Raw genomic sequence first — 11,452 nt, 5'->3', positions numbered from 1 at the left:
CACCATCTGTCACCGCCCCGTGGCTGCCAGCACTGAGCTCCCAGGCTCCATCCCACCACCGAGGCTCCTGCAGCTTCCCCAGCACCTCACCCTGGATCCTCTGTCTGCCCCAGCACCCAGCTGAGCCGTGAGCAGCCACTTCGTGATGGGGCTTCTGCCATCTGCAGCAGGGAAGGTTTGTGATCCTGCACATCTGCACAGCTTCTTAGGAGTCACAGTGCAGGCTGCCCCCACTTGGTCCTTCATGGGCTGGGGATGACCCTGGACTGCCCTGCGGTTGTGCTCAGCTCCGAGGCCGAGTGCCAGAGGGCACGAGCCCCCCTCATGTTTATGTAATGGCCGCTATTAATCCCCCACAGCTGGGGCTCAGCTCTGGGAAAGAGAATAATCCTGCGTGAGATCCTCGGGCTCTGCTCAGATTATCGGGTGGTGGGCAGGCAGAGCAGCTCAGCTGCCAGCCACCATCCCTGCCAGCCCATGGGGCCTCTGCAGTCCTTGCTTGTTGCCATCCCACTGCGCCCAGCCCAGTTCCAGGTGCCTGCTGCACACGGGGGGTGCACACTGTGGAGTGCATGCAGGGCTGCAGGGATCCCTCCTGCGCTCCCGTGTCTCCCCTTGCTCAACACCATGAGAGCCACAGCTCTTTCCCCGTGGGATCCTTTATTTCTGTGTATGTTGTGTTGGCCCCACGGGGCAGGTCGGCTGCCAGCTCCCTTTGGGGTAGGAAGGAGCTGGGGGCAGTGAGTGGGGTCTGCTGGGGATGTATGGCTTCTCTCCTTCAGTGCTGCTGCGGGCAGGGTGCTGTGGCAGGGCTTAGCTCTCCTCCTCGGGCACAGCTGCAGGACTCCTGCTCTTCTCCTCGCCTTTGGCCTCGCAGTCACCGGCAGGCAGGAGCAGGGCCGGGCTGGGGCTGGAGTGCCGCTGCTTGCGCATGAAGGGGAACACCCTGCGGGCAGAGCGGAGCTGAGCGCCATGGGGACCCTCAGCACCGTGGGGTCCCAGCGCTGCCCTCACCGCTTCTTGGTTTCCGGAGGGATGACGGCCTCAGCCAGCAGGTTCCTGTAGAGCTCCGACTTGAGGAAGCGCGGGTACGAGTCCTGGGGGAGCGGAGCATCAGGCCAAGGCTGCGTCCCAGCACTGCCCGCCCCGTACCCACCTTCTTCATCAGCATGTAGATGTGCATCTGTGCGTCGTCCATCACGTAGCGGTGGGGCGTCTTGATGCCCTCCAGTGTCCGCTCCATGGTTTTGCTGTCAATGTTCACCCAGCGCGTGGCTCCGGGAGCCAGGAACTGCCTGGAGATCGGTACCCGGTGACCAGCACCCAGCCTGGCCCGGCCTCACGCTGGGATGGAGGGCTGGGACGGCCTCATCGCAAGGACCCGGCCCTGCCACCGCATGGCACTCACTGGTAGATGGAGTCCACAATCTCATTGATACGAGACTGCTCCCCATAGCGCAGCTCCTCACACGCCTCCCAGAAGCTCAGATTCTCAGCTGGGGAAGGGGATGTGGTGTTGGGATGGGGAGGTGGCGTTGGGGAAGGGACATGGTGTTCAGAGAGGGACCCGGCACTGGGATGGGGAGGTGGTGCTGGAGAGGACACGATGCTGGACACCACCCATGGGCCCAACAGCGAGGCAGAGCTGCACAGCATGCAGGCAGTTGGTGTGAGGCGCAGCAGGCTGGGCTCACTCACCACTGAACTCCTTCTTGAGGAACTCGAGGAGCTGCGTGCGGCCCAGCGGGTCCATCAGGAGCTCGCTGAAGTTGAAGCCCCAACGTTCCACCCGCAGCTTCGTGGGGGTCGTCACCCTGCAGGCAGCACGCAGGAAGGGCTGGGGGCTGCAGGCACCCCCCACTGCAGGGCCGCCTCCGTCCCCTCCCTGCAGCCATCCCGGGGCTGGTGGCCCTCAGGGGTGCTTACGTGGGAGCATTCATAGCCCAGTAGGTGGTGTCGTCGGTGATCCAGGGGTTGCTGGGTAGGCAGCCTGACATGATGGGGTCGTGGGGCACATACTGCTCGTTGAACTTGAGGTACCTGCAGGGAGTGGTGATGGGGGGGGCTGGGCCACATCCCGCTGCCCACCATGGCTCAGACTCTCAGGGACGCACGAGGCCAGCACGGGGAGGGGTGCACTTGTGGGCTCTGCAATGGCCTCAGCTCTGCCCATCACCGCCAGGCACGTGCTGAGGGGGGCTGCCAGCCCACTGTAGGACGGAGCTCACCCTTCAAGGCAGATGGAGGATTTCACCCTGGTCCTGGCCATGGCCTTCCTGCAGTACTCGATCTGGGCCAGCCATGGGCACACGTGAGGGCTCTGTGCCCTGCGGCAGCCCCACAGCCACCCCACACCCCACTCACCTCCCGCTTGTAATAGTCCATGTTCTTGGCCTGGAAGAGATGTGCAGGGCTGGGTGAGGGCTCAGGGGTTCTCTGTGTATCCCCTGAGCCGGCACCGCGTGCCTTCACCCCACTGAAAAGTCCCAGCATGAACCCGACCTCCCGCCCCCTGCAGCAGCCCCGGGCTGGTGACACTTACGTGGGCAGATGACACGGCACACGGAGGAGAGAAGAGAAAACAGCAGTTAGAAAGGAGGGCCGGTGGCTGTGGGGCCCGGGGTGCCACAGTGCACGGAATGGGGCAGCTGCAGGGATTAGAGCACTGGCACAGATGGCAGCGGGCGTGTGGGCAAACATGGCCCTCCCTGCTTAGCCACGGCGGTGGGGGCAACGGGACACAAGGATATAGCAGGGCTAACATGGCCACCTGCAGGGTGGGACGTGGGGCAGCCCCATGGGCTCAGCCCTGCTCACCAGCTGCACGCGGGTGGTGTGGCAGTTCCTGCGCTCGGGGCCTTGCTCCAGCACGTTGGGAGCTCCCGGCTGCAACGAGAGCAACGTGCTGCGGGACCCCCACACACACACCCAGCTGTGCCCAAACTGCGCAGTGCCGGCGGGGACTGTGTCCCTCTCAGCCTGTCCTCACCGGGGGCCGGTTGACGAGCCAGTACGCCTGCTCCTGGCAGTCGATGACAATGCGGTCACCCTTCCGCCGCTGCTTGGCTGCCCTGTCCGTGCAAAAGAGCTGGGGGTTGGCAGGCACCTGGGGGCTGCCCGGCCCCGCTGCCCATTGCCGTCCCCATCGTGTCCTCACGCTCACCGCAGCTGCTCCCGCGCCTGCATGACCACGAAGTCCCATGTGTGGTTGATCCTCTTGTGCAGGAGGTTGTAGTTGTCCTGGAGGGCAGCAGCCAGGTGGGCACAGCGTGGCACCCGCACCCTTGCCGTACCCTGAGTCCTATTGCTGTTCCAGCACGGGAGCAGCACCCTTATTGCGCCCCCACACCAGGTGAGCTGAGGCCGCACAGCTCATCACAGGCACCGCTCACCTTCTCGTGCTCGATCAGGTCACCCTGCTTACGGATGTTCTTCTTGGCCAGGTAAATGGCTGCAGAGGAACGGAGCCGCTCAGCAGGGCAGGGACCCACTGTGGTCTGCAGGGTCTCAGCTGGTGGGCACCTACCATAGTCCAGCTCGGTGGCCGGCCACTTGGTGCTGGTCCAGAAGTACGGGGTCTGTGGGGAGAGGGGCCGGGCTGAGCGGCACTGGGGTGCTGTGGGGTTGGTGTCGGGACCGTGAGCAAAGAGGGCACCCACCTGGAAACGGTACGGCGACTCATCAGCACGCAGCACCAGGCTGCGGGGGTCCCGGAGCGGGTAGATGTAGCCGTGCCTCACGATCAGGTTGCCGAGGTGCAGCGACTCTGGGTGGGGGCAGCGGGGGCTGCTGGGCGGCTCTGGGACCCTCCGGGACCCCCCCCGCCCCGCCCCGGGCGCTCACCCTCCTCGGAGATGCCGTACTTCTGGATGAGCCACTCCACGATGTCGTTCCCTGGGGATCGTGGCAGCGCTATGACGCCGTGCGGCGCCCCGGTCCCAGGGAGCACGCGGGGTTACGGGGCACAGCCGCCCGCCCCAGGGAGCGCCCGGCCAGCGCAGCATCGCTCCCAGCTGCTGTTCTGAGCGCAGTTCTGAGTGCCGGGAGCTGCGCCGTGCCACCCGAGGGCCGCCCCCGTGCACCGCTCGGACCCGCGAGGGCGGCACCGCTCCCCTCCCCACCACCGCGTCTCCCCGGACGCGACAGCCCACCTGTCATGGCATGGGGGATGACGGTGATGAGCAGCCTCTGGTTCCTCATCTTGATGCCCATGTCCGGGTCCTGCATGCTGACGATCATCCGCTCCATCTGCGGGGCACCGGCCGCGCTCAGAGCCACGGCGGAGAGAGAGGGGGCGCGGGGAGCGGGGACGACCGGCAGAGCCGTCTCTGAGCCGGGGCGGCCTCACTTCCTCCCCGCGGACCCCGACGGCCGGCGCGGTGCCCCTGCCCGCTCCCTGCCCCGCACACGCCCGGTGCCGGCTCACCTTGCCCAGGCACGGCATCTGCAGGCGGGGCTGCCCGCCGCCGCGGGGACCTCCGATGGTCATAGCGGGTGCGCGTCCCGCACCGCACCGCACCGCACCGCACCGCTCCTCTCCGCCCGGGGCTGCGGCTTACCCGGCCCCGACCCCGCCCCGCCCCGCCCCGCCCGTCCGCCCCGCGCTCCCCCTCGCGGCTGCAGCGCTCCGCTGCCCGCCCGGTGCCCCCCGGGGCGGTGCGTGGCCGTGCGGGGCGGTGCGGGACCGGGGGCGGCCGTCGGGGCCCGGAGTCCGTCGAGGGGCGGTGGACGGGGAGAGGGCGGGGAACAAGAGGGTGTGCGGGGTGTGTGTGTGTGTGTGTGCAGGTGTGTAGGGTGTGTATGGGGTGTGAGTATGGGGTGTGAGTATGGGGAGCGTGCGGGGTGTGCAAAGAGCTCCCAGAGCGGGGCTATTTGGGATATCTCTATTTGGGATACGCGGGGTGTGTGTAAGCAGGAGGTACTCGGTGCGTGCCGGGTGTGTCCAGAAGGCACACGGGATGCGCGCGGGGTGTATGCGGGAGGCACACGGGGTGAGCGCGGGGTGGTGCGGGATGCACGCCGGGGTCGGACGGCGCATTCGGGGCCGGTTCAGGGCACGGGCCGAGCGCTCGCAGCGTGAGGTGCGGGCAGAGCTCCGTGTGCGCTGAGGCCGCCGGCTCCGGCTGCGCCCCGATCCCGCCGGTGCCGCTCGGCTCGCGGACGGCTGCGGGCAGAGCACGCGGTGCGGGCAGTGCGGACAGGCGCGGTGCGGGCGGGCGGCGGATGAGCTCACTGCAGTCACACCGCCCATGAGCGGGGCTGGAGCCGCCCGGCGCCGAGGGGCGGGGGCGGGCGGGGGCGGGCAGCGGAGCCGCCGCGTCTGCGGGAACCGCCGCCGCCGCCGCCCCGCCGGGCCGCGCCGGGCAGCGCCGAGCGCAGCGGGGAGAGCGCAGCGGGCGCCGGGAGCGGAGCCGCGGGACCCCTCTCCCCCTGCAGAGCCCCCCCCCCGGGGGCCCGGCGCGGCCCGGCCATGCTCGGCCTGGACGTGTGCGAGGCCGGCGGGCAGCTGCTGGAGCTGCTGTGGCTGACGCTGTGCTACCGAGGTGAGCGGCGGAGGGGCGGGCGGGCGGAGGGCAGCGTCGGGTGTGCGGGGAGGTCCGGGGGGGGGGGGGGTACGGCACGGGCCGAGCGTCGCCCCCGCAGCCGCCGACAACAGGTGGGGCAGAGCCCGGGGAGCCCCGCAGCGCCCATCCCGGTCAGCCCCCGGCGCTGCATCCCGGCGCGGTACCGCGATGTGCGGGGCCGCTGCCTTCTCCTGGGGCTTGGAGACGTGCCGGGGGTGAGCGCGGGGCTCCGCGTGTAGCGTGGGCTCCTGGAGTCGGGCACGATGCAGTGGATGGGCCCTCGTGTCCCCCGCCCTGGGGATGCCCCCCCCGCCGGTGACCGTGCACGAAGGGCGCTGCGGGCTGCAAACGCACCCCGAGCCGCACACACGTAGCACCACGGCTCATCTCGCCGCACGGCTGTGCGGAAATGCAGCCGGCGGCACCGCCTCTGGGCTCCGTTGTGCCACCGGGCCCTGGGGACACGCAGCCTTGGGGACACGCGTCCCGGTGTCATCACCATGGCCCCGAGCAGGGGGGCAGCACGGCTGCCGCATGGCAGCTTGGGGGCCATCTCCCGCATCCATCTGAGCTCATCTCCCCCAGCCCGGCAGTGCCGGTGTATCTCCGGGGCATCCCTGGGGTGTCCCCGAACTGCCACTGCCTGTGCCCCGCAGACATCATGGCTGACAAGGAGGGGGTGATGCTGTCACTGGAGGAGGAGGAGGAGGATGCCGACGTGGCCCTGGCGTACAAGACGCCGGAGAGGAAGAGCCTGCGGGAGATCCAGGAGCTGGACCCGGGGGATGAGAGCCTGCAGAAGTACAAGCAGGCGCTGCTGGGCAACATCCCCGTGGCCGTGGGTAAGGCTGGGGCTGGTACCCCATACACACAGCACCCCGAGCATCCCGGCACCCCGACACGTCACACCAGGTGATGCAGCCTCAGCAGGCGCAGGGAGCTGCGGTGTCCCCATCCCTGGAGGCATCCCCATGGGGAGGGCACGTCCCAAATGCGTCACCCGCGGGCGCTGCCTGCGCCCACCCCACTGCAGGGAGACCCCGGCATCCCCTGCTGTGGGTAACGCTGCCCGGGGACCCCGGTTGCCGTGGTTACAGGATCACCGCTGCAGTTGCCATAGGAACGGTTACGAGGGACCGGGGAATTCATTGGGATGGCAGAGATGGAGCGAGCGGCCGCGGGGGGGCTGTCAGCGCTGAGCCCCCCCATAGCCAGGGGCTGCCCTTGTGCCTTCGTGGGCTGAGCTGTGCCACAGGGCTTTTAACACGGGCTCATCCACAAAGGGTTTGGGCTGCATGGAGCCCATTGTCCTCTGGCTGCTATGTGCAGCCTGTTGGGGCACATGGGCATCCTCCCCAGGAGCCCCCAACCCTCCTGCTCTATGGCCTGAGTTGCCAACCCCATGGGTAAGGGCCACATTACATCACTTGTCTCCAGATGCCAGCGTGCCCAACGTGCAGGTGACAAAGCTGACCCTGATGTGTGAGCAGGCGCCGGGGCCCATCACCATGGACCTGACGGGTGAGTGCTGTGGGTCCTCCGTGGCGGAAGGGAGGAGGAGGAGGAGGACGGGTGCCATGATGATGAGGCCATCTGCCCCCCGCAGGAGACCTGGAGGTGCTGCAGAGCCGTCCCTTCGTGCTGAAGGAGGGGGTGGACTACAGGGTGAAGGTGTCCTTCAAGGTAAGGCCCTGCTCCGTGGGTGCCTGACACCCACCTGAGGGCTCTGTGCCTCTCTGGGGGTCTCTGCCCACCTGAGGACCCACACTGCCCCCGGTATCACTGCCACCCGGCCATGTGCCACCCTTGTCTCTGCTCAGTGCCCATCCCAAGGAGCTGCATGGCAGTTCAGTGTGGGTGGCTATAGGGTGGGTTCCCCTCCCAGCCCACCATGCGCAGCCACTCACAGCCCCCCTTTGTGCCCCGCAGGTGAACAGGGAGATCGTCTGCGGGCTGAAGTGTCGGCACCTGACGTACCGCCGCGGCCGGCCGGGTGAGTGGGGTCAGGGGTGGGATGGGGCAGCACCGCCCGGCCCCGCTCACCCAAACCCCTCTCGCCTTCTCGCCCAGTGGACCGCGACGTCTTCATGGTGGGCAGCTACGCGCCGCGGGCCGAGGAGTACGAGGTGGTGACGCCGGCCGAGGAGGTGCCGCGGGGCCGGCTGGCGCGTGGCTCCTACCGCGTCCGCTCGCTGGTCACCGACGACGACAAGACGGAGCACCTCTCCTGGGAGTGGGGGCTGTGCATACGGAAGGGCTGGGAGGACTGAGACCCCCCCCGGTCCTACCATTGCGGGGATCCCCCCCCCGCCGCCCGGGGAGCCCTGCCGCCCGCGCCGCCCCACCGATGGGAAGGTGGGGGGGTCCCTTAGCAAAGCGGGCGCCCGCGGTCGTGGTCTTGGCAACCAAAGTTATTTTTAATCGCCGTTTTTTTTTGATACCGACGCCCGACTCGTCCTCGCGGCACCTCCATCGCTGTGCACTGCAATGAGCTGCGCCCGGCCGCGGGCTCTGCTCCTCCATCGCCATTAAACCCTACAGACGTGTCTCTTATGCCGTGTCCGTGTCCCCTGGCCCCGACCAGCTGCGGGGACGTGTGTCTGGAAATCCGCCACCTGCTCGCTGCCTTATCTCTGTGCTGGCAGCCAGTAGCGGAGGGCCACGAGCTCCCACGGCCCAGCACCTCCCGCCCCGCCGCCCTTATCTGCCCCTCTCCCCATGCGAAGGCTTTGGCAGTGGGACGGCGCCATGCGGGGCGGCGCGGTGCTGTGCGTGCTGCTGCTGTCGCTGGCCTGGCTGGGGCGGGTGTGGGGGGCTGAGGGTGGGGAGGAGGATGGGGAGGTGGTGGCGACTGAGGAGGAGGAGGGGGATGAAGAGGATGAGGTGCTCTCAGATGAGCTGGAGGAGGAGGACGGCGTCCTGGTGCTCCATGAGCACAACTTTGCCCGCGCCCTGCGTGAGCACCGGCTGCTGCTGGTGGAGTTCTGTGAGTGCCCGTGGGGAGGGCAGGGCTGGGGGGTGTGAGGGGCAACATGAGGGCCTGAAGGACAGGGGTTGGCAGAGGGGCGCTGGGCTTGAGAGGTGGAGCAGGGAGGGAGGGCAGGGTCCTGGGGTGGGATGCACAGCAGGGACGTGGACCTTGTGGCAGAGGGGATACGAGACATGGGGCACGGCAGCTCACGTGTGCCATTAGGTGCCCTCAGCCTCACCTCTGGGCTGGGGACACCCCTGGGTTGGGGACACCTCTGGGTTGGGGACACCTCTGGGTTGGGGACACCCCCCGTGGGCCGTGCTGTGGTGACCCCGGGCCCTGCACAGATGCTCCATGGTGTGGGCACTGCCGTCGTCTGGCCCCCGAGTTCGCCCGTGCGGCCGCATTGCTGAGGAACGGATCGGAGGCGGCGCGGCTGGGCAAGGTGGACGCCGTGGCACAGACGGCCCTGAGTGCCGAGTTCCACATCGAGGCCTTCCCCACGCTCAAACTCTTCCGTGATGGCAATCGCACCCACCCTGTGGCCTACAGCGGTAGGGCTGTGTGGGGCACTGTGGGGACACGGGGCGGTCAGGGGGCTGATGGTGAAGGGGTGACGGCATCCTGACAGCGGCTCCGTGGCGATGGGGGGTGGCAGTGTGCCGGTGGTGATGTGCCCGGGGGTGGTGGTGGCACACGGTGGGGTGGTGGCTGTGATGGCCGTAGCGGAGGTGGCAGCTCCGCTCCGTGCTCAGGCCGCATGGACGCCGAGGGCATGGTGCTGTGGGTGCAGCGCCGGGCTGGGCCCAGCGCCACGCTGCTGCACGACGCCGACACCGCCGCCGCCTTCGTCAGCGCGCAGGACATCGCGGTGGTGGGCTTCTTCAAGGTGGGCAGGGGCCGGGGGGGCAGGGCTGTGCTGTGGGTATGGCGGTGTATGGCGGTGTATGGCGGTGCTGATGGTGGAGCCGTGCAGGACCTGCGCAGTGAGGCGGCGCGGGCGTTCTACGAGGTGGCCGTGGAGGTGGTGGAGGTGGTGTTCGGAGTGGCCGAGGCGGATGAGCTGTTCAAGGCGTACGGGCTGTCGGCCGACACCGTCTGCCTCTTCAAGAAGGTGAGTGGGGTTGGGGTGGTGGGGCTGCGGCGGGGCCCTGTGCTCACTGTCCTACACCTGGCAGTTCGATGAGGGGCGGACGGACTTCCCCGTGGACCCAGAGCGGGGCCTGGATGTGGCCGAGCTGACGCGGCTGCTCCGTGTGCACAGCCTGCAGTTGGTGATGGACTTCTCCAATGAGGTTTGGCTGCTGCCCGCCCCAGCCCCGGCATGGCCACAGGGTGCCCGGCCTCACCCTCCTCCTGCCTTACAGACCTCCGGCCAGATCTTTGGGGCCAAGATCCCCAACCACATGCTGCTCTTCCTCAACACCTCCGTAGCCGAGCAGCAGGCACTGCGGGATGACTTCCGTGCGGCCGCCAGCGCCTTCCGGGGTGAGGTGAGGTGATCCCATGGCAAGCAAGGATGGGACCTGGGGGACCACGGCCTCAGCACTGCCCGTCTTCCCCTCCAGGTGCTCTTCGTGGTGGTGGATGTGGATGGGTACGGTGCCACCGTTCTGCCCTTTTTCGGCCTGAAGCCCAGCGATGCTCCCACGCTGCGCTTCATCAAGATGGAGAACAACCGCAAGTACCGCATGGAGGAGGACGACTTCTCAGCCGCGTCTGTACGCGACTTTGTGCGGGCAGTGCTGGACGGCAAGGTGAAGGTGAGCAGATGGGTGCCCGGATCTGAACCTGGCCCCAAACAGGTCCCAGCACTGCTCAGTGTGGGCTGCGGCCATCCCTGCTGTCCCCACAGCCCCAGCTGCTGAGCGCAGAGCCCCCCGAGGACTGGAACACGCGGCCCGTTAAAGTGCTGGTGGGGAAGACCTTTGAGCAGGTGGCATTTGATGAGACCAAGAACGTCTTTGTGAAGTTCTGTAAGTGCTGAAGTTCCTGAGCTGCATCGTGGGGCTGAGCCCCTCTCCATGACCTCCCCTGCATCCCCACCCCTCGCCTACCCCTGGTGCCCCTGGCCTGGCCGTGACCTCCGGCCCTGTGCCCGTCACACAGACGCGCCGTGGTGCACCCACTGCCAGGAGATGGCGGCTGCCTGGGAGGAGCTGGGCGAGCGCTACAAGGACCACGAGGACATCGTCATTGCTGAGATGGATGCCACGGCCAACGAGCTGGAGAACATCACCATCAGCGGATACCCAACAATGCACTACTTCCCTGCTGGGCCGGGCAGGAAGGTGGGCAGGGACAGGTGTGGGGAATCCCTGGCTCTGCCAGCACCTGGGGAAGGTCAGGCTCAGATGTCACCCTGTGTCCTCCTCCTGTCCCCCGGCTCCAGATGGTTGAATATAGGAGTGCTCGAGACGTGGAGACCTTCTCCAAGTTCCTGGAGAATGGAGGGAAGCTGCCGGAGGAGCCGCCCACGGTGAGAGAGGTGCCCCATCCCTGGGCAGGGGCTGCCACCCAGGGCACAGACCCTGCAGGACACATGGGATGGGGACAGGGCACGTCCATCCCTGTCTCACCACCACCTTCTGCAGGTGTCCAAGGCCCCAGAGAACAGCACAGAGTCACCGAGCCCATCTGGCACAGCCGAGGCCCGGGAGGAGCTGTGAGCCCCGTCCTGCCGCAGTGGGCAGTATAAATGACCCTGGAAATGATGCGGGCTCTGTCTGTGTCTGTGGGGTGCAGCTGACAGCCCCTGCTGGGGGGCACATGGCACTGAATGCTGCCTGCTTGGCCTCCTGGGGACACAATGCAGCTGGTGGGTGCCACTATGGGGGTTGAGCCCAGTGGGGCGTGCAGGGCAGTCGGTCCCATGGTCAGCTCGGCCTCAGGCACCCACGGCACTGAGCATTCCCAT

The 11,452-nt window shown here is 67.7% G+C and overlaps 3 protein-coding genes across 3 annotated transcripts; 2 read left to right on the top strand and 1 right to left on the bottom strand.

Moving 5' to 3' along the window:
- Nucleotides 1-639: 639 nt before the first annotated feature.
- On the bottom strand, nt 640-4,565 carry RGS11 (regulator of G protein signaling 11). Its single transcript, XM_072349426.1, has 17 exons — nt 4,427-4,565; nt 4,152-4,248; nt 3,844-3,894; nt 3,660-3,766; nt 3,527-3,578; nt 3,393-3,451; nt 3,164-3,240; nt 2,990-3,071; nt 2,818-2,886; nt 2,365-2,388; nt 2,229-2,290; nt 1,927-2,040; nt 1,699-1,814; nt 1,409-1,496; nt 1,157-1,295; nt 1,015-1,097; nt 640-946 (listed from the first exon to the last, which is right to left on the bottom strand). The coding sequence occupies exons 1-17, from the start codon at nt 4,487-4,489 to the stop codon at nt 814-816; spliced, it is 1,416 nt and encodes a 471-aa protein (XP_072205527.1). The 5' UTR covers nt 4,490-4,565; the 3' UTR covers nt 640-813.
- Nucleotides 4,566-5,354: 789 nt separating this feature from the next.
- Nucleotides 5,355-8,110, top strand: ARHGDIG (Rho GDP dissociation inhibitor gamma). The gene is made up of 6 exons (XM_072349427.1): nt 5,355-5,543; nt 6,221-6,406; nt 7,002-7,085; nt 7,171-7,247; nt 7,494-7,557; nt 7,635-8,110. Exons 1-6 carry the CDS (start codon nt 5,471-5,473, stop codon nt 7,832-7,834), a joined length of 684 nt encoding a protein of 227 aa, XP_072205528.1. The 5' UTR covers nt 5,355-5,470; the 3' UTR covers nt 7,835-8,110.
- A 202-nt stretch (nt 8,111-8,312) lies between these two features.
- On the top strand, nt 8,313-11,210 carry PDIA2 (protein disulfide isomerase family A member 2). The gene is made up of 11 exons (XM_072349387.1): nt 8,313-8,550; nt 8,883-9,089; nt 9,291-9,424; nt 9,512-9,649; nt 9,714-9,830; nt 9,903-10,028; nt 10,104-10,298; nt 10,391-10,511; nt 10,645-10,826; nt 10,928-11,014; nt 11,130-11,210. Exons 1-11 carry the CDS (start codon nt 8,313-8,315, stop codon nt 11,202-11,204), a joined length of 1,620 nt encoding a protein of 539 aa, XP_072205488.1. The 3' UTR covers nt 11,205-11,210.
- The last annotated feature ends 242 nt before the right edge of the window (nt 11,211-11,452 follow it).

This window comes from Excalfactoria chinensis, chromosome 14 (assembly GCF_039878825.1).
Source record: "Excalfactoria chinensis isolate bCotChi1 chromosome 14, bCotChi1.hap2, whole genome shotgun sequence".
Classification (NCBI taxonomy): Eukaryota; Metazoa; Chordata; class Aves; order Galliformes; family Phasianidae; genus Excalfactoria; species Excalfactoria chinensis.
This window is presented reverse-complemented; position numbering and strand designations above follow the sequence as displayed.